Raw genomic sequence first — 27,001 nt, 5'->3', positions numbered from 1 at the left:
ACCATCCACCGGTCACCTTTCGCTCGTTCACGCGCCGAGAACACGATGACATGCGCTCTTACCGCTTTCTGGAGGTGCCAAAGATATTTATGCAACGGGAAACTCCAAAAATATGAAGTCACAGTTCGTCGAAAGGCTTTACTCGGAAGCAATAAGAGATTCGAGTTGTGCCAACAAAAAGTCACGTGTGCCAGATATTGCCAGATGTTATAAAATAGGTCATTTACGTCATTAACTCGTCGGGTTGGAGGATTTCAGGATCTGAAAGATCTGAAGCTTGTTAGTCAGAGAATAACGTCATTTGCGAGGACCATTCCAGCGATTCAAAATATCATGAAATTCGAGAGAAAATAATTCGGAGAATCCATTGGTAGTCTCCGTCCCGATTCATATAAATTAGCAATCTGAGCATTCGCGGTTGCCGCACGTCACCCTGGACGAGTCGGAAAAGACTTTAGTTGTGCCGTAAATGGTTTTGCGGTACCGATTGTAACGGTACAAAGTACTAGGATAAGCTGTATAATTTATTACACTCGTATTTTTTTTTTTTACAAATAAATTAAATATGTTTACAAGATCCCTTTTCACGTATTACTCAATCTATTTGATTTTGATATCCTTCTGCACCTTGTATACAACTTTCGCTGAATTCTGGAACAGCTTTTTCTCGTGTTCAGTCATGTGCATTCGTATTATCTGTGTGATACCATTTTCGCCTATCGCGCAAGGTAGGGATAGGAACATATCGTGACATACGTTGTGATGACCCTAAAAAGACAATTTTGATTAGTGTGTGTGTAGAATATGATAGTTTTGCATACTAACTTTTTTAATGTAAATGTTACATTTTACTAAAAAATATTTTATTTTAATTTTTAAAGATACACAAAATGCAACGCGTGTTACTGTATTTGATCATCAATCCAAAAATATTTTATTTATTTATTTACTTGGTTTCAGCTAATATTTAATATTACGAACTTTTTATGTATTTTCAAAAATTAAATTAAAAATTATTACCGTAAATTAATTGCAAATATATAATTTATACCTGCACTAAGGTCGAAACTGGTATAATAGTTTGTGTATTACGTAATATGGCTATTATGATATCGGCTGCAGAAAGTCCAATGGCTGTATTTGAGTATCCTTTCAGACAACGCACCATAGCACCTCTGAAAAATATTAAATCCTTACAAAATAGTGCAAAAATTCTATTTAATTAAAGTTGCCGTTTAATTATATATACAACTGTAATTGTTTGCTGACATTATACATAGTAATTTAATTAAATGTTATTTGTAAAATATATGAATCTAAAATATAAAATAAATCTTTATAAAAAATATTCAAGTTTTTGCAGATACGTTGAGTATGCAAGACAATTGATATTATTGATCTTATATTGATATTTCGTAAAATCTAATATTTTCTCTGTTCATTTAAGATTATTGAACTTACAGTTTCACTATATATTTTGATATTTCGAACCACTTTTCATCATCCGTCTCGAGACCGATATTCGGGATAATATCGCGGAACTGCACTCCCGCAACGCTCACACCGGACCAGAGCGGAACTAGGAAACATCGAATGATCGGGCTTAATGCGTAACGTCGCCTTTCTCCCCGTGTCAAATGTCAAAGATCGATCGATAGAGCTCACCCATACTGTCCCCGTGTTCACCAATGATGTATGCTTGGACCGAACTCGGCGCTATTCCTAATCGATCAGCAATCATGTAGCGAAATCTTGCGCTATCCAGATGAGTTCCGCTACCGATTACCTGATGGACAGGAAGTCCACTTAATTTCCAGGTGACCCATGCCAAGATATCCACTATAAGAGAAAATCACATTTATAATTTATCAAATTTTCTTGTATAAATATTATTCATATAATATATCTAATATTACGCATTTTAATGATCAACGTAATAATTTGCTGATATAATAATTATTTTTCAAATAATATTTATACATCTATTTTTATATTAAATATTTTATAAATTAAAATTAAAATCTCTTAATAATTATCTTTCTTTTCTTAAATAAACATTCAATTAATACAAAATTTAATTAATTAAAATAATAAGAAATTTCTACTTTATTTAAATAAAAAATTATTCAATTTTATTAAATATCAACAATATTTATACTATTAATCATGTGTGTACAGAAAAAGTGATTTTTTTTTCTTATGTGTATAATGCCAAGATATTTTTTTAAAGAAACATCAAATAAATATTTAATTTGCAACATTCTCGGAATCTTTAAATACTATATACATAATATTATTTTCATTAAATACTTTGTTTTATACATACCAATTAATAAAATTGTTTATTATATTAATTAATTTTAACCTGGATTACTAATGACAATAAACACCGCATTTGGACTATAATTTGCTAGAGGTGGTATTATGCTTTTCAATATTTCTGTATTTCTTTTCACCAAGTCGAGTCGAGTTTCACCCTTCACTGGTCGTACACCCGCGCAAATAGCTACGACTTTCGAATTACTCGTCACACAAAAGTCTACAAAAGAGATATTTTTGTGTCTTATACACGAGTAAAAAAATTGTTGTACATGAAAAGTCAATTAAACTTGTAAGATATAAAGTTATGGTTACATTTGCACATAAACAATAAATCTACGATTTTTGCATAACTCTAATACATATTCAATGAAATCCATTACCTGTATCATACTCGATCTTTGGATCTCCTATAAATACGGAACTGTGGCTGTAGTCCATTCCTTCGCCTTCCAGTTTTTTAGGAAAGACATCTACCATTGCGATATGTGAAGTAATTCGCTAATATTTAATGAAATAACAATACAAATTTACAAAATACATCACTAAAAATTTAATTTTTAATATTTCTTTAACTATAACTTTAATATGTCTATCATTTATTTAAAGCACAATGGGTCATTTATAAAATAATATCATTATACATATAATGCAAATATAATACATTATAACGTTTATGCATTCTTTTTAATTGTATTTATAATACAATTAAAATTTTTATTTTAATTTGAAATAAAGTAAATTTAGTAAGTAATTATAATTCAAATCGTATTTAAAATTTCAACTAAAAAGGAATAATTCTACCTGAAAAAGAAGTGAATTGGCAAGGGCAACACCGACCATACCAGCACCAACAATAGTTACTTTATGGCCACAATCTTTAACTGGTTCCGACATCTTACATAAGAGTTCTTCTCGCAAGCACGGCGAACTGGAATTCGGAAATTTACTTTTTTTTAAATTTAACGGCAAAACATTATATTATAATCACTCACGGAATTATTTATGTAAACTATATTTTTGTAAAATTATAAACTGTCTAGAAACTGATTACTTTAGTTCTTTCAAAAAATCCTCTAATAATTATATTAAAAGTTCTTAGTAACTATTAGAAAAATGTATTAAATTTAATACTAATAATAATAGCTTAGTCTTAAAATTCTTTATACATACTACATTTATATAAAATATAATAAAAAATAAAAGGAAGTAAACAATGTGTTGCCACATACATAGAAATTATAATTATCTAAATTGTTTTAAACTAAGAGAGTATAATTAAAAGGTTCAAATGAAAATTAATGTAATAAATTAACAAAAAAATATTCTCAAATTATTAAAATAATTTAAGAATAAATTGAATTCCATTCTTAATATTTCGTTTAAAATTACAAATATGTCATTATATGTCAATATATACATGACAACATAAAAATTATTACACAAAATTAACCGCTCTTTGTACTCCCGAACCAGAACTCGCATCTTTCCCAAAAGATTTTCCTTTATCACGTCCTAAGATTTTTGTCAAGACCGTCGGCGGTAAAGTGCGAGTATATCGGTTCCTGACGAAGTCTCTTGTTAATGTCACGCGTATCAGATTTCTCAGACATATCGGTAGTAACGAGTTTGACAGTAGAGGTGATAAAACCATTGCTTCTGTCACTCATTGGTTTTGTAAACGTCGCACGATCGTTTTCACCCACACCTGTCACATTGCACGAAACCGTTTTTTTCTTGAAAAGAGAGAGTACACTGTAACTATAATCGACCGACATAACATTCTTGGCATACAGCCATTATGATCATGTCGGTTCGCCAATTGTTAAACGCATCCATGGTTACTAACATAGTATATTATAAATAGGCGTTCAAAAAAGAGAAGCATGTACAAAATTTATTAATAATTTAAAAATGCTTTATTATCTGCTTTTCTTAATTAAAATTTAGTAAAATCATACGTTATTATATTATACACATATAACAATGCATATTTTATATATAAACATAAAACACATAAATACAACTTTCATAGAATCGTATATTCGTTATACATTGTAATATGATAAACAGTATTTTTTTGTAAAATATGTATGAAAGAATGAATAATATAGTACAAGTTAAATATTTTTTATTTTTATATTTATTTGTTATACATACAAATTGTTTTATTTTTGTGCCTTACAAACAGTACATTCAGTATTTGACATAATAATATTAGAAATGATTACATCATGTGTGTGTCAAATTTATATTAAATAAATAATAACATAAATAATTATAATATTGTAAAATAAATATTAAAAAATATTAAACTATAATAAAACTCAATTTTAAAAAAAATAGAAAATAAATAGGCTACAAATCTAAGGTAGGATGTAAGTTGCTATAAAAATATTTAAATACATGATAATAAGAGATGTTCTTGTCATAGACTAAAATAAAATTATAATAAAAAAAAATAAATATAGCATCATACACAGAGAAAGACACACTTTATGTTTTCTCATACATACGCCAGCAGTATAGAGCCGATTATATGTATAGTTACAAATATTTTAAAAAATTATTTTATTCACTTGTATATGTATAATAATTAATACTGTATTTATATCTAATAAGTACATCGTAATATATATATAAGTTATATATAAAAAAGCATCAAAAACACACATAAAAAGTAATAAGATAAAATTGAATAAAAAAACAATGTATCTTTAAAATTTAAGGCCTTCTTGCACCTTCTGCATCATCGCTGAAGATGTATGCAATGATGCAAGTTCATCATCTGTTAGCTTCTGCTGAACAATGTGTGTGACGCCATCTTCACCCAGTGTGCAAGGTAAAGATAAGAATACTTCTTCCTTAATTCCATGATGATCCTGAAAGAGAATATTATTTTTAATTAAATTTTTTTGCGTATCAACTACAAAAATAATTAAAAATATTCATATTAGAAAATTAATATATAATATAGATATTAATACCAGTATTTATATATAGATAATAACATTTTAATGTACGTATAATATATATATGTATTAATATATATATAATATATGATATAATATACTTTTTAAATTTTTGAACGATAATATATTTGTTATTAAAAGTATTAAAAATATAAAATAATTAAAAACTGTATAAAAAATAATATAAAAATTAAATTAATTTGTAAAGAAATTGAAAATATAAAATATTTGATGATCTTTAATTATATAATTATGTTTAACAAAGTATACAAATATAAATTTTAATGAGATTAAAGTTATATTTGTTATACAATGTATAAGATACTATAAGTTAATGTAGTAGGAATCCTTATTGTCGACTTACGGTAACCAATGTAGACACAGCATGCACTTGATTGGAATTTCTTACTATAGCTGATGCAAGTTGATACACACTGAGACCTATTGCCCATGAGGTATAGCCCTTTAGTTTAATAACTTCATACGCGCTTTGTATCACTTGTTTATGTAATTCATCCCAATGTTCCTCATCTTTATCGGTACCCACATACTCATTTAAATCACGTAGACGTACTCCAGCAACATTAACTCCAGACCATACAGGCACTGATACAAATAGAAAAACAATATCAATTATAATACACTAAAAACTTTATTTATTATTACTTTTTTATATATATATACAATATATAAATGCATTTATTTGTTTATAAAAATATCAAATTTTTAATTAAAAAAAGCTACAGAAAGCAATATTTTTTAGAATTATTTGTGATTTAGCTATCAAAAATATGATAAGTAATCATATCTTCAATAGATATATCAAACAATTCCAGCTAAATTTACTTTACTCATCTATATATTTATAATACAAAAATATTTCTATTTTAAAAGAGTATTTTACGTACCACTGGTATCACCATGTTCTCCGATAATCCAGCCGTGGCAAGACGTAGGTGCGACATTAAGTTTTTGCGACAATAGAAAGCGGAAGCGAGCAGAATCCAAATTTGTACCACTGCCAATGACTCTATTCTTTGGCAAGCCGGAAAGTTTCCATGCTACATAAGTCAAAATATCCACCGGATTGGAAACGATGAGGAGAATCGTGTTCGGGCTATATTTGACTAATTCAGGTATAATGCCCTTGAAAATGTCGGTGTTACGTTGAACCAGATCCAATCTGGTTTCACCTTCGCGCTGACGAGCACCTGCTGTCACAATGCAGAGGCTCGAGTTCGCGGATACGGCATAATCTGTGCTGGCACTCACTTTTGCATTTTTCATAAACGAACTGCCATGCTGCAAGTCTAACATTTCTCCTTTCAGTTTGTCCGCCATCACATCAATTAATACTACATCGCTCGAAACATGCTGCAATAATAATTTAACAAATGATGTGAATTTTACTTATATTATGTGTCACTGCAATTACATATAAATACAACACAGTAAATATACATTAATTATTTAGGATTTTATGTTATTATTTGTGCAATAATAAGAGTCATATCTTAATATTAAAATTAACTTATATAAAATGCTGTTCTACATTAATAGTTGCATAAAATTAATACAATTAACTCACATTTGTCAAAATACTAAAAGCACAGGCCATTCCAACTTGACCGACACCGACCACTGTGATTTTATTTCTACCGGTTGACACCGATTCTGTCACAGTAGTTAAAAGTTGATCCTTTATTGTTGTCATTTTCTGCAAATATTTATCAGAGTAATTTAATATTGTACATTAATATCAACAACTCCATAATTTAAATTTGAATATACATATATAAGTATATATATATTACGTTTACGTTACTTTATGTTTTTGAATTTATTAGAGTTACGCGAGTAATAATAAAATTAAATTTGAAATAATTGGTAAAAGTCGATAAAAAATAAATCACTGTATCGTGGAAATTGAAAAAAATCATTAAAAACGTGCATACAAAGACTCATTCTATCTGCTACTATTTAACAGAATTTTTTTCTAACTTATCCTTTTTTCTGACGTTAACATGAGTTGAATATTGTTAATAATATCAAGTTTGCATTTGCACCTTTTTTTTTACAACAAACTGCTGCGTCGGCAAATACTAAGTATTTCAAGAGACGCGGTTATAAAATGTATTATGCAGTTTCTCTACTTGTTGCACCTGCAACGAATGCAATCGATGATGCATACGGTTGTTAGATGGCAGTACCAGTCTATAATCAAGACTTTCTTGAGGTTGGTTATACCAACATTTCTCTGTCAGCTAGGTGTAAACGTGCGAACTATGATCCGGAAAAACACGTGGAGAGTGGAATTTAACTACGCATTGGTTTGCGAGATTTGTAGTCAGATCATTAATCACAGTTCGCTAATAACGCTTAACCAACAAGATATAATCGACGAAAGACTCGTACAGTATTCAGTATTATTAACTTACTACATTTTATACGGGAAGTAAAAAAACGATAAATTGCAATATACCGGTAACGGTACATGGTGTAATATGCTTTATCGTGTGTATGTTTTATCGCAAATAATAAGCAGTGACTGATAACGTGCAGCTATTCAAGCGAAATACACGGAAATACAACAAGATAAATTTCAATTTGTCACATAAAAATATTTCTCAATGTTAAATAATAAAATACAACAATAAATACAAAAATAATGAAAAATTTATTTAACTTAATCTTTCCTTAGTAATTTTAAGCAATTTTTAAATTATTTAGATGTCATAAATAATAAAGTTAAATGTAAAATAAATTTCAAATACATTTTAATTTATTTTCTCACTTTTTTATACACTGTGAGACTTTACAATTAAAATTAAAAATAATTTTAAGTGATATAACTGAAGAGAGATGTCACTGACCTTAATAAGTATTCTCTCTATACACTATTCTTCGACACTGTCAAACACAGACTGAACACGTTGCAGCTGGCGCACTGCTATTCTTCTACTGAACTGCCTGACAGTTCAGGGATGTGAATTCGCCAAGGTGACCTTACCCCACCTTCTATTCTACGAACGACAAGACAATGACGAAATATATGAAATGTCCATGATTATCTGGACGATACACTCCTAAAATTTTGAAATTGGAAAACAACAATTTATAAACTTTTTTTTTAATTCTAGCAAAGTATATCATATAAATTCTGATTTAAATGTTGTATTAAATACACAGAATACTTCAAACTGTTTCGTGGTTTCGAAGAAGCAACGTGACATCGCGCACGCGTAATATGACGCAACGTACGCACGTGATGGCTATGTTCATCATCGATCCAGTTTGATGAGACTTACTTCTTTTGAAACTTTCAATTTCCACCAATCATAAGGTACTAAGGAACGTCGAGAGTGGGGTAAAAGTATTTCTGGAAGCAATATACAAGTCGTGACTCCCGCGTTTTATACCATGGAACTTTTTATGGCGATAGGTAAAGTTAAATTTATCACAACGTCCTTGAAGACATAAAGTATGCATAAAGAAGTCCTTTAATATTCTAATAAAAAATAAGTAATTACATAAACTTATAGAAACTTAAAAAATTATAAACTAAAAATTAAAAACTTTAAAAATCTTGTAATTCAATATCAGAATTGCAAGTAGTGAAAATGGTCAATGAACTTTGAAAGATATTTGATATAAGATTTCATTTCAAATATTTAACATTGAAAAATTAAAATATTATAGGAAAAATTTTATTTTATTCTGTTTCTACTAAAGATAAATTGATTCAAAATGCACTGTAAGCATCGCATTGTTATTTAAAAGTAACATTAGGTAACAATCTATATATAACGTTATCTAATACGATTAATGAAAATAGCAGCATTTGGGAAGTATGAAATAAGATTACGGCTGAAGATAGATAATGTATCACAATATATGTATAATCCATGAATTAGCGATTTCTGTGAAGTAAAGATGAGTCAGAGACACCAGTTGCATGCTCTCTGACGCAACTTTCTGCGTACAGCTATAATGCTGCACGTTGCAAAAACGGTCATCGATCCATTTCGGAGTTTATACATATTCATGCAATAAAGCGCTCTTCTTTCATCTTATATCTTACACTTTTTCTCTGTCCTATATATGTTCCTCTTTCGTTCTATTGTATTTACACTCCCCACTACGGAATAGCCGTAGCTATATTTGATTGAGCGGATAAAGGCACTTCGCTTATCCAATTATTACACAAAGTACAGTATTGCATTGCGTGACACATCAAACTTATTGTCAAGCACGTATCAGTTTCTAAATAAGTTTTTACTTTTTGGAAAATTGTCACAACCAATGTTAAAAAAATAAAAAATTTGCAGGAATGTGTGCTGAAGTTTTAATTTAAATAATGTTTCAAAATAAAATATTTTTTACGGTTTTGTTCATTAAAAACGATAAATATTTAGTTGCTATTTCCACAAAAATCACATCAATTAAGGTCTATCCTGCTTTAATCTATTACTAAATTTATTTATTAAATATTGCGAAACAAGTATTAATATAGAAACGAAACATGCAAAAACTTGAATTGCGTGTTTTGTTTCTTTGCGGCTGAAAGTTGAAACTTGAAACACACAGTCAGTTGTATGCTTGTAGCAATGTTGTTGAGCGATATGACTGCGGTGCCAATATGAAGATGACACGTATAATTACAAGCCCGTCCAGCGGCGACAGCCTAAAGAGTTTTTGCCTCACCTGCGTCAATACATTATGTTCATAACTTCTGCGAAACAGATAGTTTATTCGTCATCACCGCTATTCCGAAGTTTTGTCTTCGTTAAAAAAACTCTAAAATTGCATACATTTGGATATTAGCTCTGTATGAAATAAACGGCATTGTCAGTGCGATGCAACTCTTGCATCATTTTAACGGATGCACGTAGACATCTATTGTTTGCACATTTAATGAATTCTAATAGCGATAGCATCTCTTACAGTTTATACACGCCCATGGAACACAAAAAATATAAGGTAGACGTAAGCAAATCAGCCAGTCACAATAGAGAACATAAAGTAATAATGTAAGCAGAAGTAACAAATCTAAAATGTTGATTTGCTTAATGCTTATGTATGTCTTATACTGCTTAAATTTTTTGTGTCAAGAGTAAATTGTTGCGTGTCGATAAAGCTGATATATTGTTAGCGTCACTTTGCGAAGATTATGATAATATAAATAATAATTAACTTCATTAGATGATATTTTAATAATTATATTTATGTACAGATAAACATACTCGAGAGATAAAATATAATAGTTGAAAATTATCGAGTATGAAATATATTTTGTTATAATTGCATAATTATGTACGTAAATAGCATTACACGCTAAGAAGATTTTCGTCGAAAACATGATTTCGTGAAGGTCAATGCCCGTGATTCTTAGCTAATATCATTCCCTGTTAGCGCAGCCTTTTCGCACGCACTCACACGCACACACATACACTCATTCCTGATGATACAACGTTAATCTGCAACATCGCGTTCTCCGAAATGTGACCACTCAACCAACGAGTGTTATATGTAAAACGGCGCAATCATCCGCATAGTAATCATCTTTTAAAATATGCGAAATGAGGCGCATTACAACGTCCTGCTGCGATTTCCATAAACAATGTGTACAATGTGCACGATTTGCCCTGCAGCCGACAAAATCGCGCGCCGAGGGGAGCGGGTGTGAATCCTTAAAGCCTCGAGTGAAGTGAACGAAGGAGAAAGGGAAGAACAGGACCTCATAATAGAGCAATTTAATAAATTGTCGAGCTTGGCAATTAGGACAGTGTTAGGGATCAACAACGAGACCTTGATATGGTAATTACCGCAGGGTAATACATGTGCATTCATTAGTGACCGCCGTATAGCATGTATGTAGCATATATGTACATGTATTCGGTTACGTTTGTATGTCAGACTCACGAATATTTCGGTTCTTTTCTCGCGACGTGATTGTAAATTACAGCCCGTAAGAAAACGCGCTCACCTTCGCGAGGAACCGCTCGCGGACACGAGTGTACATTAACTATCGTGTCTTACGTTGAAAAGGATTCGTTAAATTGTCTGAATACCTCGCGCAAATCATTCTGTCCGCTTACATTTTGGAGCAAATTAATATAAATGCGCAACACATGCTGTGACAATACCATCATGACGTAAGATTGTGAAAAGTCTGATATTTTTGGAAATAATATTGTCAGCGTTTTATAGCGCGAACCATAATTTATTATAATAACTTACATCATGCGATCGGAAACTTAGCAACAAGAAGTGTAAACAAATCTATACATACGAAAAGATGCATATGCTGTATTTAAATGTTAATTACTTGTTTCAAGTATTTCAAAAGTTTATATATCACTAAATTTATCGTAAGTTCAACATCAAATTTTATAATAAGTATATTGTAAATTAAATAATAAATTTAATACTTCACATTCAAGATTATTGGAGTAAAACAAAATCGATTTATTTATTATATAAAGTTTCATGTGAATAAAATTTTATAATATTCTATAAAAAAATAAATTCTTGCTTTAAATACTTGATAATGAGTTTTTTCTCTGTAATAAATAAATATATTTGAAAACTATTATAAAGAAAATAATTAAAATTAACAATTATTTTAAAAAATGTCAATTAAGTAATCATTTTTCTTGAAAAAAAAAATAATAGCAGAATAAAGATTTTCTATGTGTACATACAATTTTAAAAATTAATATTCGTATTAATATTATAAGAATCACTAAATGGTATAGGACTTTTGTATTTATTTCGATCCTATCTACCTTCATATGCGAGAATGGAAAATTCTCTTGCGAGACACTCTATATATATATATATATATATACACACACATACTGTGCTAATTAAATTAATTACTTTTTTTATTTATATAAAAAATTACTATTAAATTAATAGTGAAATATATCAAAATATAACGCGATAAGAAAGAATTTCTAAATTTAATTTTGCGTAAAACAATTAAGATAAAATTTTGAATATATATATTTAAATTTTATAAAAAATAATTAAAGTTTCTTATAAATATAATTTAAAATATCTCTAAAGCTGTCACTGCACGAGATTGTATCTGGTGCTTGTTCGCAGCTGCATTCCCATGCATGATACCGCGGGTGGTCGTCTTCGACGAGTGCGTTAAAAGCGCGCTCACGCGTGCAGCCGATGAAGGGAGAGAAAAAGAAAAAGAGACGGAGAAAACGGAGGTTGCAATAAGTGATTCTCCATACTATAAATAAACGGCGATACATCCTGAACGGCTTCGTTCGCCTGTAAATCTCGAATCGAGGCATAATTACCAAAGCAATTTGGAATCTGCCGCGGATCAAGGCGGATCTCCTCGCATATCCGGGTTTCACCGGATCTTCTTCAACCTCACGGACGACGGTAAGGTAGAATCTATTCATTCTCATCGGTAATCCAGAATTCTGTTATAAATCAGACCTCGAAGTTAATGCAGACCTATTTTATGCCGACGAAATTATAGTTATAGATAATCATTGGCTTCAGCATTTTATATATTATGAAATTACAAGAAAAATTTTTACCTATTTTTTATATAAAAAATTTTTCTTGTAATTTTATAATGCACAAAATACAGTAGCGATATCTAAAAAAAAACAATTCATTATGTCTGACAATACAATTAAAAAAAATACAATTCATTATATTGACGCTTGTTTTGTAGAAGTAGAGGAATATATGTTCTATTTATTTCCACTTCGTTAATCATAATTTGTATTGCAATATATGCACAATTCAATGAGAGAATCTATATTTGTTATATTACTTAAAAAATGCACTGAAAAATCTTAAGCTACAATTTTTCCTTAATTGTTGGATAAAATCGAAAACGTTATCGTGTAAATATGTATCATATTAAAAGATTGCATATATCCAAAGAGCCAATATGCAATTTCATGACGTATCACAATCAAACTAAATTATATCCATATTTTCAAATTAAATTATATGATTTTTTAAATAATTTTGTGTGTATATAAAGTACTAAAGTAAAAATATTAAAAAATTAATAATTTACGAGATATTTTGTATAATAAATATATGATTTTATTTCTAAATAAATTTCTCTCGACTTGATTTTCACAGTAATATTATTCTTAAAAAAATACATAGAAAAATTTCATTGGACTTGCAAAAAACCTATTGGAAATAATTGGACTATTTGAATATTGTACACTACTTATTCTAATAGTGTTTTACATTTTCAATAATACTTTTTTAATAGAACTATGTCAATTTTTAATTTCTGTCACCTCTGTACGTAATAGTAAACATTTTATTAAAACATTGCACTTTATTAAAACATTGCATTTTATTAAACATTGCATAAACAAGTGCATTATTTTCAAGAAGTCCTATCATATAAAAATTTATAAAGATGTGCACTAATACAAAAATCGGTGTCGAACAATCTACTGCTAGTGGCGTGATTTCGCGCCATTAATCTTTCTCCGACAATTAACCGACCGTAACGTAGCCGGCGGCTATTAATTGCAATCAAAGTTATATCATACAACTGGCTGATACGGAATTTAATTTGGTATACATATTCGGCAGAAGCATTTATCTTTAAAAATCATATAACAGAACTATTACATTCTATAAATAATAAACATATACATATGTGCATCGTTTGCACAGTGTGAAAAAAATTATTAGCATACATATTTGTGTATTCTTTTCTTTGGACCGGACTATGCATGTTAAACAGGTTCGTAAAAAGGTAACGGAAGAAAGTGAGTGTTTATCAGACATGTCTTCGATCGCGTGTTCTGTTTTTTTCCGGCAGATGCCGGGAACATTCAGTATTTTTTTCATTGAAACGGATAAAACTGAATGCCACAAATACGATTTTAATAGAAAAGAATAACGTATACTACACACACATACACAAGAAATTTAGATATAAAATGAGATATAACATGAAGTTCATCTTTTTATCTCTTTACGACTTAAAATATTTAATAAGAATAATTTAATAAATGTTTAATTTAGTTGAATAATCAAAACATATTACAATATGATAATTTCAAGCTTGATAATAAATCAAGAAATTAATAAAAAGAAATGAAACAAAGTAAAAATAATATCAAAAGTTGAAAATAGTATTTTATAGAAAGAAAGAGATAGAACGAGAGAGTGCAAAAGTTCTCCAGCGGCGAACTTGTGGAGAAGAGAGATCGAGGAAGGGCCGCGCCCGTTGATTAGCGGATATCTTAATTACTGATTGGCTGCGCGGACTAATTAAATCGTAACTCAATCAGGAGTCCGACCTGCCTCCTGCACCATGGCGATTTTACGAGCGTGTACGCGCGGTTTGGGGCCTCCACATACATACGTAAGTCGCTGATGGCGTATAGATGACTTTAAAGCTTTGAGTAATGCACTCCAACTACCCCCTCTCTACCCTACCCCTTTTACATATTCCTTCCACCGATCTTTCTCGCGCGGCAGTGTCTCTTTTTTTACCTCACCTTCTCTCTTTGCACGCCTTCTTTTTTTTTTCCATCGGCGACCTCCTCGCTCTGAAGCTGCCTCGATGGCATTATATTCGCATCGCATGAAATAAAAAGTACAAGTAATTAGTAGTACCTACCGCCGCGTCTCCTGTCCGTTGAGCAATGTCCTTCGGATCCTCCTACTTTTCATTCATATAAACCATTCAAGACATGAATTTTCAATAGCAAATCATGCAAATGCGATTTTTGTATATGTACTAATGTATATGAGTATCTTTCATTTCTTTGCATGTGTGCAATGCGGGCCCGTGAATTTCGTAATGCAAAGATCCAGACCCGTATATCGTTTCGCATTTAATAGCATATTTAAATTAAATGAATTGTTTTTTTTTATATTTACATTTGAATGGCGCTATTCTTATTATAGAAAATTAAATTTCATTATCGGGTGGTCACGATCAATACTAGGCATGCGGGTAAAGAATTTTATGTACAGGTACAATAACTCGTATTTTTTTCCATCATATTCAAGTAGGATAGCAATTAACTTGTAAGTTAATTATAACTATAATTACGATGGATCCCAAGAATTACGTCGGTGCACTTACAGTGTATCATATATCTTATACATATAATGTATTAGAAGTGTGATTTAGTTTTGAAAGTTTTTGCGATGGCATTAATGTCAATGTTGTCGAAGACATTCCAATTAAAGTTATTGTTTTTTAATACTTTAATGTTACTTTATAAATAAAGTAGTCATTTAATAATTAACGCAGTAAACATCGTGTAAATATTAATGATCGGAAAATGCCATTGCAAACCGATTAAACATTTGCATTTTGTTGATCGTCACAAGAAAAGAAAAGCTTTTTATATCAAATCATTAACAAAACTAATTCCTAATAAAATATATACTTATAATTGTTCGACTTAAAATGTGATAAGAATAATATAAAGAATGAGTTAAGAGAAAGAAGTATGTGTAATAATAAATTTTGATCTCTAAAAATTCATATCATATTATTTTATATTTTAATATAAATGCTATTTCCTCGATTCATGTGATATAAGAATATAAATTAGAATAAGATGTAAAATATACGATTAAAACGGTAAAATTTTATAATTGCGACAGAATAAAAAATCATAGTTAGTTTTATTTAATTAAGATCTCTGCTATTATACTACTACGAAATTCATTTGAATTAAAATCTAATTTTCTCACAGTTTCCAATATATTTTCAAAAATTCTAAAAATTCACTTGTTAATATAATGCCATTTAATTGTAATACGCTTTAAAAGTACACAATGTATTATTACGTACATTTAAATAAAAGATAAAAATATTTATGTCATAATAGAATTTTCCCAACACACTTATAAAGATTAAATAAGTGTAGAATTCCTGACCCATAGTTATATAATATAGTATCTATAATATTCAATAATTATCACTTTTTATATATTGTATTTGTTATCAGTGTGAATAATCGTAGTTATGCCAATGAAGAAATGGTTTTTGATCGCCAATTATTGAGATTTTTACGTGTGTATCATCCAATCTACAATGTAAAAATAGAATAAATTAAACAATATCTTAAAGTTAACTTATAAAATAAGACTATAATAAATAACCATTATTAATCAAATAATAATAATAATCTAACTTTATATAGATACATTATTATTATTATATTTAAATAGTCAATCATTATGATAAACAGAACCTTATTATCTTTTTTATCTTATTATATAAATATATATATTGTACATATATATATAAATTTTATTCTTTTTTTATCTTTAGTTGTTAAATGTAAAAATAACAAAAATGTTACCACTGTTCGACATATTCCATGTTTATCCAATCGTTGATTTTCTGGACATTGCGGTCTATCTGGTATCTGTATGAAATGAGTAAGAACAAAATTTTTGTTTTCTTGACTCTCCTGCTGTTGGTATTCGGTTCGTAATGGACGATACTTATCGTTGTGACAAGTCATTAATGATAAATTTATCATTATCAATACAATTACAGACATTACAAACATTTTTGTCATTTCTAATATTTAAATATTTGTCACACACGCACACACGTATACGAGTAAACAGCAAATTTAAATGTTATCCTAACAGTTAAGAATCCGAGGCATTACTGGTATTAAAATCTCAACAATTCTGATTCTTGTTATATTCTGACTGGTTCCTCCGAATATTTCCGCTATTTATAATCATCTTTACATGTGTGTGATTATGTAAACTATGATTTACTACTACTTCAAACTCGCTGAGGTATTAAAAATTTTGAAGTGTAGAAGAAGTGATGATTAAGGAGGATGCTGTCCTTGAAAATTAAATTATAAATATCGCGTTGCTTTGTAAAGATAAAACTTAATTGTAATTAAGATTAAGGGATTAAATAGCGATCTGTTTTTTTTACAATGTAAAAGTACATATCTTGACAGTATATGTATGTACATTGTTACCTTCCCCACTCAAAAAGTTTAATAGAAATAAATAAAAATTTCTGTTTCTTTATTGTGTATTAATTTTTTAAAATATAGAATTAAATATATAATGGTTTCAGACATTATACCTCAAGTCTAATTATCTTCCTCGATTTTTAACAGAATAATTAATGTCTTATTATGTTTTATAATTTAAATAGTTACAATAAAGTTAAATTAAAATTTTCTATAATTTTAATCTCTGTATAATCTTTATAATGTTTTATATGTTTCTATTAACATAATAAAATAAAAATTATCTTAATCATTATTAATAAACCATTTTAGTTTTCCTAAAAAAATTTATTTTAGGAGGAAAAAATAATTAAAAATTAATTTTAATCTATACATTTTTATTCTTACTTGTATTTATTTTAGCAAGTCTTTTCTAACCTTATCTCGTATAATCTTATCTCGTTCGAATAATTCTTTCGGTAGATGTAAAATTTTTTTATTTCCTGACAAAATGTTGACGACAATACAATGGCAACCAATAACAGTCATAAATATCAAAATTTTTCATTTTTGGTATGCGTAAAATTTAAGCAAAGTCAAGCCTAAAATTGACTACTTTATTGCCTTTAAAAATAAATTTGTAGAAATTCTTAACTAAAACCATTCCACAATTCCATGAAGTATATACATTCTACTAAGTATTCTTTATGTATTAGTCCTTTATAATCTGTCTTTATATTATGTCTAGACGATTACGTAAACGACTTAACATAATTTATCAATATTTTTATTGCCAACAGCGTTCAAGGCCAGTTGTAAAAATGATGTATAATTAACAAATTTCTTTAGGACTATAAAAAGTTATAGTCTTTAATTTAAGGATATATTAATAAGCTTTCCGTTATTCAAATATGACAATGTTAAATTTTTATATGAGAAAAAAGCTTTGTCGTTTAGTAATATTTTACAAAAAAATTATAAATAAAAATGTATTTGGGTTTTGCTGAGACTTTTTCATTGAGACTTTTTTTTTAAATTGAGCATTATTCATATAAATGACATAACAGTTCTTTAAATAATATTTTAGACTGTATTATTTAAAACATAAAGATATAAAAATAAAATATCGACAATTATATACAAATATCAGGGAAAAACGTAAATAATGATTCTCAGCAAAAACGCAATTACGAACCTAGATCTCGTGTATATTATTGAGAACACTTTATCACTGATATGTGAGCAGTAACTAGGTAGTAAACGAATGTCTTAACTAATGTAAAAGATGGCAGAGACAAAAAGCGTGATATCAGTATACGTGAATTTTGTAACAAATTAGTCCGGTATCGTTGACCACTAGAGCCGCGTGAAACCGCCTCTCTTTATATTTATAATAGCAATCGTTTCATCATCCCGATCGCCTTTAGCGGGGCGGTTAACTGCTCCATACACGGAGCAATTAATTACGCGTAGTCTGCATTAATCTTTGCAAATTGGGACCGAAATCTTCGGAGTACGCCCTACAATTTATAGTACTCCTATGGCCATTTGATTGAGCAATAAAACCAATCGTCCTAAAACAAACGCCGATTTCTTTTTTCAACTCTCTGGCTTGGTTGGGTTGTAAACGAACGATGAAAGATAAGGTCTTTTGTTACGAAATCATTATGTATACGTAGTGTTTCAATATAATTTTTAATTGATGTAAATCAGTATTTGCGATAAGAATCTCGCGATTTCTTTTTATTTATACGCAATGCATAATTAATAAAATATATCATATATGTATATATGTGTGTAAATTTTTATTTCTGTTAAACATAAAACTAAAACATACTTTACTCAAATTAATTGTCGACAGTATTTAACGCTTTATGTTACAACTGAATAATGTTATAAAATACTTTAATTTTGTTTCTTATTTATTCAATTTTGTCGAGAATTAATTTTTGCGCCTCATAAATTCTTCGGAAAGATATTGCCATTAATTCTTGTTCCTTAGACGTATATAACAAACGAATAAAGGACTGTACGCCGTTTCTCCCTACTACACAAGGTAATGACGTAAAGATATCTTTTTCCAGTCCGTGTTGGCAGCCCTAAAATATAATATATTTGACATTTTGGCCAAGAAAAAAACAATTGTTATTCACAAAAATATATTTTTAATTCATATTTATAAACAAAAAATTTACGTACATTTACATATGTATATATATACAATATATATCATATTTACGTATATATATAATTGAAATATTTCTTAATTTTTATATTTATTACTATCTTTTATTATAATAAATTAATGAATGAACATATATGTTGTAATTATACGATACTAAATTAATATAATATATTGTAATTATACGACGCTAGGAAAAGACAATAAGAAATACAGTTCTCAAAATAGTACCACTAAACAGAAGTTTAATAGTTTTAATAAAATTTAGATCAAGAAACCTTCATAAACGTAGAAACAGTAAAACAGGCGCAAGTGTTGCGCACGATAGCATCGACAATTTCGCCTGCACAGATTCCAACTGCCCAACTGTGATAGCCTTTCTTAAGAATCAATTCGTTATCGGTATTGATAACTTTAGCATGTAAATCGCCCCAGGATTCTGGATCTGTTCTTGTGCCGATCTCTTTATTTATATCTTTTAAAGGCATGCCCATTACCGCAACAGCGGACCAGACCGGTACTGATATATAACATAAAATAAAGCGTTTGTATATAAATGAGAAATAGATATCAACAAAAATCAACTAAATTAAGGGTCATCAGAAATGACAAGCTAACTCCTAACTTATCTGCCACTCATTTGTAATACAGATATATATCTGACATCTGTATATTCTATACTATAGTATTACTATACTATTACATATTTTGTATTGTAAAAGAAATATTTAGAAGAAAACCTTTCCGATTTTCGTTTCTACAAAGCTACGAAGATTTTACAGAGTCAGATTTCACAAATTTTTTTCTTAAATAATTAGATCTAATAATTAAAACTATCAGTTTTTATAAAAATTGTTTTATTATAATGAATAAATAAAAATTATCTACACTTCAACTGCAATACGTACATCAAAACAAATTTTTATTTTCTTTTCCTTAATATCAATCATGTTTCCTGATTATAAATTCGCAATCGCATTGCTATTTTCTTAGTATTTTAATTGTAACAAACAGAAATTCTCTGGTAGATGTCTCTATCGTGTCTCTAAGCGCGTGCCGATTCGTAAATAAAAAAATATCAAAATATTTATTACAATTTACATTACAATTTTAACTCTAATTACCAGAAGCTGGTCCGCTCTCGCCAATGATTAACGCTTGAATCGCATTTGCTGAAATTCCGAGTTTTTGAGCGATAAAATACTGAAATCTGCAGCTGTCTAAAAACGTTCCTAATCCTATAACACGATTTGGGGGAAATCCAGACAGCTTCATAGCAACGTACGACAGAACGTCAACTAAATAACATGATCAAAATTCATGTACTGCACTGTACTTGTGTAATGTCCAATTAAAATTAATCAATTTCAAATTGTAATGAGTTTAGAATATCTCAACAGAGAAGCATTGATATGCTGCTATTTATTAAATATATAAAATGCCGATTTTTTAGAAAAGCCAGACGATATCTATTTAATTTAAAGTATGAAACATACATTAAATGCATAGTAATGAGAATGTACCTGGCTTTGAAAGAATGAGAAGAACGCTGTTCGGCGCGTACTTGGAAATGTTAGGAATGACGTCCTTGAAAATTTTCAGATTATGCTCTAGATAATCGGCCGGCTGCAGATCTTCACGAGACTGGCTTCCAACTGTGATCACGCATACCGCTGCGTCTCTGGCACAAGCATAATCTATCGGAGCGTAATACACGTTGGATGATTTATCGCTTATCACAGAATTTTATTTGTTTTACGCTTTTACACGAGAGTTGTATTTTAAAAATAACCCTATTCTAAAAGATAAACCTATTCTATCTACTTTAAAAAAATTAGAAAGAATATAATATTTATAATATAATAATTATAAAATACTCTTAAGTTTTTATTGGCTTTATTTTCAAGAAAAAATAAAAATCGATCCGATTTTTATTTCTTGTTGTATTATAGCGATACTATCATTTATTAATTGCTAATTAATTTCTAAATATGCGTGTCGCTTGTACGTTCATCTAGCAACATCGCGTGAAATCGCGCGTAATTTATCTTAATTTTATTAACATTCGAGATGTCATTCAATGCAGGCAATAACGCGGACGTTACCTCTGACAATCTTATCGCTAATCGCAATTGCGCTATTTACTTATCGAACGTTAAAGCGTGGTCGTTTTGAAATAATTGCTCGTTACTCGCGGACAGTGTAATGACGGTCTCGCTATTTTTCTGCGGCCTCCTCCCATCGGGTTTCACCTTTGGTACCGACAATCCTGGGATTGCCGAGGTATGCTGCCGCATGGCTGATGTCTTCTGCTTCCGCCTTGGCGAGATCCTCGTTCACATCTATGAGGACGAGCTCGGAGGCGAGGCGCTGCGAAAAATCACGGGGGGATGAATGGTTGAGCAGGGTAGTAAGCAAAGAAACTAGCTAGAGAGTAATTAACGGCTACTAGTCGCTGCCCAGCAGGCAACGTTATTACGCGTTTCGAATCGTTACGCAACGGGAGCATCAGACTCTCCCCCCGGGAATCACATTAAGATACGAGTGAGCGCGCAATCAATCGCACTGTTTGCGAAGTCCCCTAATGCGAGAAATCGTTAAGATCCGATCAAGAAACAGTGTTGAGAAGTGCGTTATTTTCGGGAGAATCCACTTCATCGGTTTCGCTTTATCGTGGTCGTCGTGATTGCCGCTGGTAGCTGGTGACACAAACGATGTCTTATGCAGAGCGATAACTCATTCATGAATAATTATGGGACCGGTACGGCTTCTTCGCGTCGGTTCCTCTTCTCGGGGACTACCGTCCGTCCTACCTCCGGCAGTCGCTACAAGATTTTCGGCCGTAGCGACCGCGTTCCTCATGAAATGTCAAACGAGCATGAAGAATGCTTCTACGGCCCCCTGTCCGCACGTGCTTCATTTTTCTCCCGCAATCATGGTTTCCTTGTAAATGTTGGCTATTTGTTTCCCCATGAATTTTTTATAGTTTCATTAACGTAGCATACACTAGGGATACCCAAGGATATCGTAAACGTAACGTTATACGAGTCTGTGAAGTGTGGCAAATGGCGCGGCAAACGAGTGGTATAAGGGACCACTGGTAATCTATATTATGAACGATAGATCATTAAGTTTCGAACGGTTCTAATTTATGCAGGTTAATTTGTGGTATAATAAGATATTCGGACGATCGTGTAAATCACTCCGTAAAAGTTAATGGGCATTATTCTCCTAGGATCGTCGTATCGCATACAAACGCGTTTTTGTAGTAATGACGATGAATGGTATGTATTACATAATGTATATTAACACTTTACGTTATATACACTTTAAGATGCGTGTATACGAACAGATGGACGCATTTTCCTCGAACAGATGGTGCTTTCACACTTCACGTTAAGATAAACGGCAGACTAACTACAAAATGACTTCTTAATATATTATGTTGAGCTCTCCTGCTTCCGTTAGTTATACTGTGTTATTGTACACCGTTTAATTATCATACTTCATTAAGCGTGTCTTCCGAAAGGTGTAGAGTATCGTGAACTATTAAAAACTTTTGAATAGATCCGTCACTTTTGTCTTGTAATAATCATAAGCATATAATTTTCACTTACGCTTATTATATTTTTAATTACAAATACTTAGTAAATTTCTTTTTAATATTTTATTATATTTCTTCTTCTTTTTTGTATTATTTTTATTTAAAATGCTCATTAATTTCTTTTAATGAGATAAATGATTTTTTTGTAATGTAAATAAAAATATTTTTAATATTTTCTTTTCAATAATATATTGCATAGAAAATCATCAAGAAATATTTCACGTAAAAGAAATAATATTTGATTATTAGATTATATTATTAAGTATATAATGAAATGTTAGATTTTATAATAAAAAGATAGAAGACAGAATAAATCTCTCATCAGATTTTTGTCTTCTATATCGATCCATATTAAAATAATTGCATAGTTACTAAAACAGTAATTATTGTAAGTAAAAAATATTATTACTAGAAATGTATTTTATCAATGCAATGATGAAATGCAGGCAGTAGTAATTTTTCATTAACTCTTGAAACATTTATCCTCGTCGTGATAACATGTGATAAGTTTGGGAGCAGGCTTTCATTTCCTTATTTTACTGAATTGTTTATGCTCAAAATCTCTCACTATCTGATATCCTGTCTATAAGATGACATAACTGCTTACATATTAAATATCGATGTAGATATGACCCAGGATATACAAACGAAGTATCTTTCGCTGAAGGTTTTGCCTGTATAATTTGCACAGCTTGATACGAACCATCCAACACGGTGTGTCACAATGAGACAAGAAACGGAAAAAGACAAGAAGAAAAAAGATGTCTGACGCGTACAGTGAAGAATTTGGGTAGGTTCGCAAGGTGGACGACAAGCTGTAGTGATCGTATTTTCGTACTTTGCGATGATCTCGTTGATGCGATCTGCCACGCAAAATGCAGCAGCACGACTCGGTCATATCTTTCACTTCTTGCTCTTCTTTTTGAAACGCTTCTTCCTGTTTTTTTCCACAGCATCTTCGCCGAATGTTTCGGTAATCAGGAGATCTTCATGGTCATGCCGGACAAGCGTCATCAAAATTTTGAGTTCTGTAGTTATCTTATATGATCAATATTAGCTAGAACACAATGTTTCATATGTTTCTAATTAGTACATGTTTGGAATTTTTATAAAGATTAAGGAAGTCATTTGTCATTGTCAAAAAAGCCAAGAAAGCGGTTTTGAAAAAATCCATAATATTTGATATGGAACGCGGGCAATTTTCTTCAAAAGCTGTTATCACATACGATAACGGGTTTCCTAATATCCTAGTTATTCTCGGTACCATCCTAACTCCTCCTCGATAATATACACGATAAACTCTACTATATATTATTTATAGTCTCTCGATATACACCATAAGTCCATCCAACGAGAAGTCTATCGCCCGTCAGTTACGCCCTCCGCGTCCCACCGCATGCGCACACCATTGTTTGCCCTCGTAAATTTGCGGAAACCGAAACCTAGAATTAGTCGCCCACATTTATTACCCTCTACCGAATGTACTCAACATATGGATACAACACTAGCTGTTGCACCTTGCAGCCCACAATGCGTTCCGTCTAACTGTTAATTTTCCTCCTTGATGCCACAGATACTAAATTATGTCTAAACAATACAATGGTAATATATGGTTTCATTTAGAATGGTTACAAACCATTTCATGTTTCTCACACATTTTTCATTATTGTATAATTCAGGACTTATTAAGACCGAAGAAATAAGTCCATACGCAACTGTTGTCATGAAATTTCTAAAAAGTTTCTAAGCATACGTTTTTTGTAAAATCTTGAATCAATTACTATTGTATATTGCAATACTATTTGTATTCGTTTCCCGAGAATTTTAGACGAACTGTGTTATAAATTGCAGTCTCTCTCTCTCTCTCTATAGTTACTAACATAAATCAGTCAGTTAGGACCGTCTTGCGGGGGCGCATTGGCCGACGTGTAAATGCTCGCGTTACGATCCGATAACGAGCGAAAGGTTCGGCCCACTTCTCTACATCTTCTATAGTCTTCTTTCTGTTATCTCCCTTCCTCTTTCATGTTCCACCCTACTCCTTCTTATAGCCGAATTCCCTCTTCTGGTCTTCCCCGTGGATCATTTGCATAATAGCCTTTTTGAGCAGGCACACACTTACACTAACGAGCCTACATTCAGAAGCCCCTGTAGACCTGCAGGTATACTCATGCACGAACCTATACACGTTAGGGCATTCCTTGGCTCGTCCTTTGTTGGGTGCAACTCGAGGGTATATCTCCCGAGGTCCGCCAACGTGCAGCATTATATCTTTGATCCTCGACGAACAAATACGAATTACGTGCTCGAGCCATGTGGATACCGGCGCTATGTCTCATTCATTCGATATCATTGTGGACATGTTTAGATTGACGTATCGAGCACATTATCGTATCATCTAATGGAATGAGACACGGATCTATTACGCACACGTGCATTAATCAATGTTGATATACCTTCGAAGTATATAAATTGTACATCAATGAAGTAATGATATATTAGCATTGACGTTGACTTATATGCATCAGCATTTTTACGAAGAATAGTAATTTATGAAATGTACTATTAATATCAAAATATTACTCTGTTAAAAAAAAACAGATCATAAATTTCAGAGTTTGCATCCGGAATTACTGCAAAAATTAATTTGTAAATAAATTTTTATACATACGTAATATTTATCATAAAGGTTATAAAAAGAATTACAATTTTGTGTTAATATTATTTATGCATGTATCATCATATGCTTAATAAAAAATATGTGTTACTATATTTTATATAATTATAAAATAATTCAATCACTGTCGCATATATGCATAAAAATTAATTTAAAAATCGAAATGTTAAACACGAAAGGTTAAAAACTAGAAAAAAAATCGAAAATCCACTAACTTTGAATAGAATCGCTATAGCGACTGCAACACCCTTAGGCGCGCTGCCAACGACGACGACCTTGACACGATGGCCATCCACAAGATGTTCTGCCTGTTTGGCCAGTAAAACAGTTACCGTGTTGCTGGCTACCTCAGATGATTTTTTTCTCGTTTCGGTCATATCCGATACACGGATATTTTTCTACTTCGAGATATAATACCAAATAATTTAGACAAACCAAAAGTCACTTGACATCGTGAATATTTCTAATTGAAATCACAAAATTTGACGTTTTGTCATTAAAATTTACATAAGATAGGATGCATCTGGAAAAGCAGACAGTCGAAAAAAATATCTTTGACAGGAGGTCAATGAAGTTGACAACGAAAATGTAACAAGTAGATTTACTGTCAATTTGAGATGGCTATGAAATATGCAATAAGATGATTGTATTGGTTCTGTACGATCGAACGTGAGAGAACTCTCTCTGCCTTTCGTGTTCAACATATCTCGTATGCTCATAATGTACTATATGTACGAGATGTGAACTTCAAGTTATCTTGTAGCGGGAGATATACAATCGGATTAACACGTTCGATCACAGATGAAAAGATGCTATCGATAAATTCAATCAAATCGTACAGAATCAATTATAATCGGAAAGAATGCTTACACAAGCAGGTAAATGCTTGGGGCAGATGTAGAGACGAATCGCCAATTGGACGTATCGTTCGTATGATTTTCGTTTTTCTGCGGATAGAAGGTCGTAAAATTGATCGACAGCTGCTACGAAGCCGCACAGGTGGGATGCGCTGCGTTCTTGGAGAGATACTGCCAATTTGTATTTTACAGGATATTTCAGAAGGAACCGAAAAGGAATTCTTAGAAATCGACTCTTTTATTTCTTATAGATCTTATTAATTCAGTTTAATATTTTTTTTCTTATTATATAAAAGGGTAATTCTGTTTCATCCCAATAATTATTCAATTTCTGCGATTAAAAAAATTACATGTGTATATATAATTTCAGATAAAATACAACGACTTTACTACACAACAAGACCTAAAACTAAAAAACAGA

General features: G+C 30.7%; 2 protein-coding genes across 3 annotated transcripts; both read right to left on the bottom strand.

Annotated features, from left to right (window-relative positions):
* Window positions 1–520: 520 nt before the first annotated feature.
* Window positions 521–4,103, bottom strand: LOC108772828 (L-lactate dehydrogenase). The gene is made up of 8 exons (XM_018538461.1): window positions 3,762–4,103; window positions 3,124–3,250; window positions 2,703–2,820; window positions 2,366–2,539; window positions 1,666–1,839; window positions 1,462–1,579; window positions 1,052–1,175; window positions 521–768 (listed from the first exon to the last, which is right to left on the bottom strand). The coding sequence occupies exons 1-8, from the start codon at window positions 3,971–3,973 to the stop codon at window positions 601–603; spliced, it is 1,215 nt and encodes a 404-aa protein (XP_018393963.1). The 5' UTR covers window positions 3,974–4,103; the 3' UTR covers window positions 521–600.
* Window positions 4,104–5,036: 933 nt separating this feature from the next.
* On the bottom strand, window positions 5,037–26,224 carry LOC108772943 (L-lactate dehydrogenase). Of its 2 annotated transcripts, XM_018538619.1 has the most exons (9): window positions 25,939–26,224; window positions 21,695–21,812; window positions 20,966–21,139; window positions 20,570–20,740; window positions 16,637–16,764; window positions 6,880–7,008; window positions 6,200–6,665; window positions 5,656–5,897; window positions 5,037–5,201 (listed from the first exon to the last, which is right to left on the bottom strand). In XM_018538619.1, exons 1-9 carry the CDS (start codon window positions 26,098–26,100, stop codon window positions 5,037–5,039), a joined length of 1,755 nt encoding a protein of 584 aa, XP_018394121.1. In that variant the 5' UTR covers window positions 26,101–26,224. The 2 variants fall into 2 exon arrangements, with proteins under 2 accessions (XP_018394121.1, XP_018394119.1); XM_018538617.1 differs by lacking the exons at window positions 16,637–16,764; window positions 20,570–20,740; window positions 20,966–21,139; window positions 21,695–21,812; window positions 25,939–26,224 and adding an exon at window positions 8,165–8,212.
* Window positions 26,225–27,001: the final 777 nt, after the last annotated feature.

Source organism: Cyphomyrmex costatus, unplaced genomic scaffold (genome assembly GCF_001594065.2).
Source record: "Cyphomyrmex costatus isolate MS0001 unplaced genomic scaffold, Ccosl1.0 scaffold193, whole genome shotgun sequence".
In the NCBI taxonomy this organism is placed as follows: Eukaryota; Metazoa; Arthropoda; class Insecta; order Hymenoptera; family Formicidae; genus Cyphomyrmex; species Cyphomyrmex costatus.
This window is presented reverse-complemented; position numbering and strand designations above follow the sequence as displayed.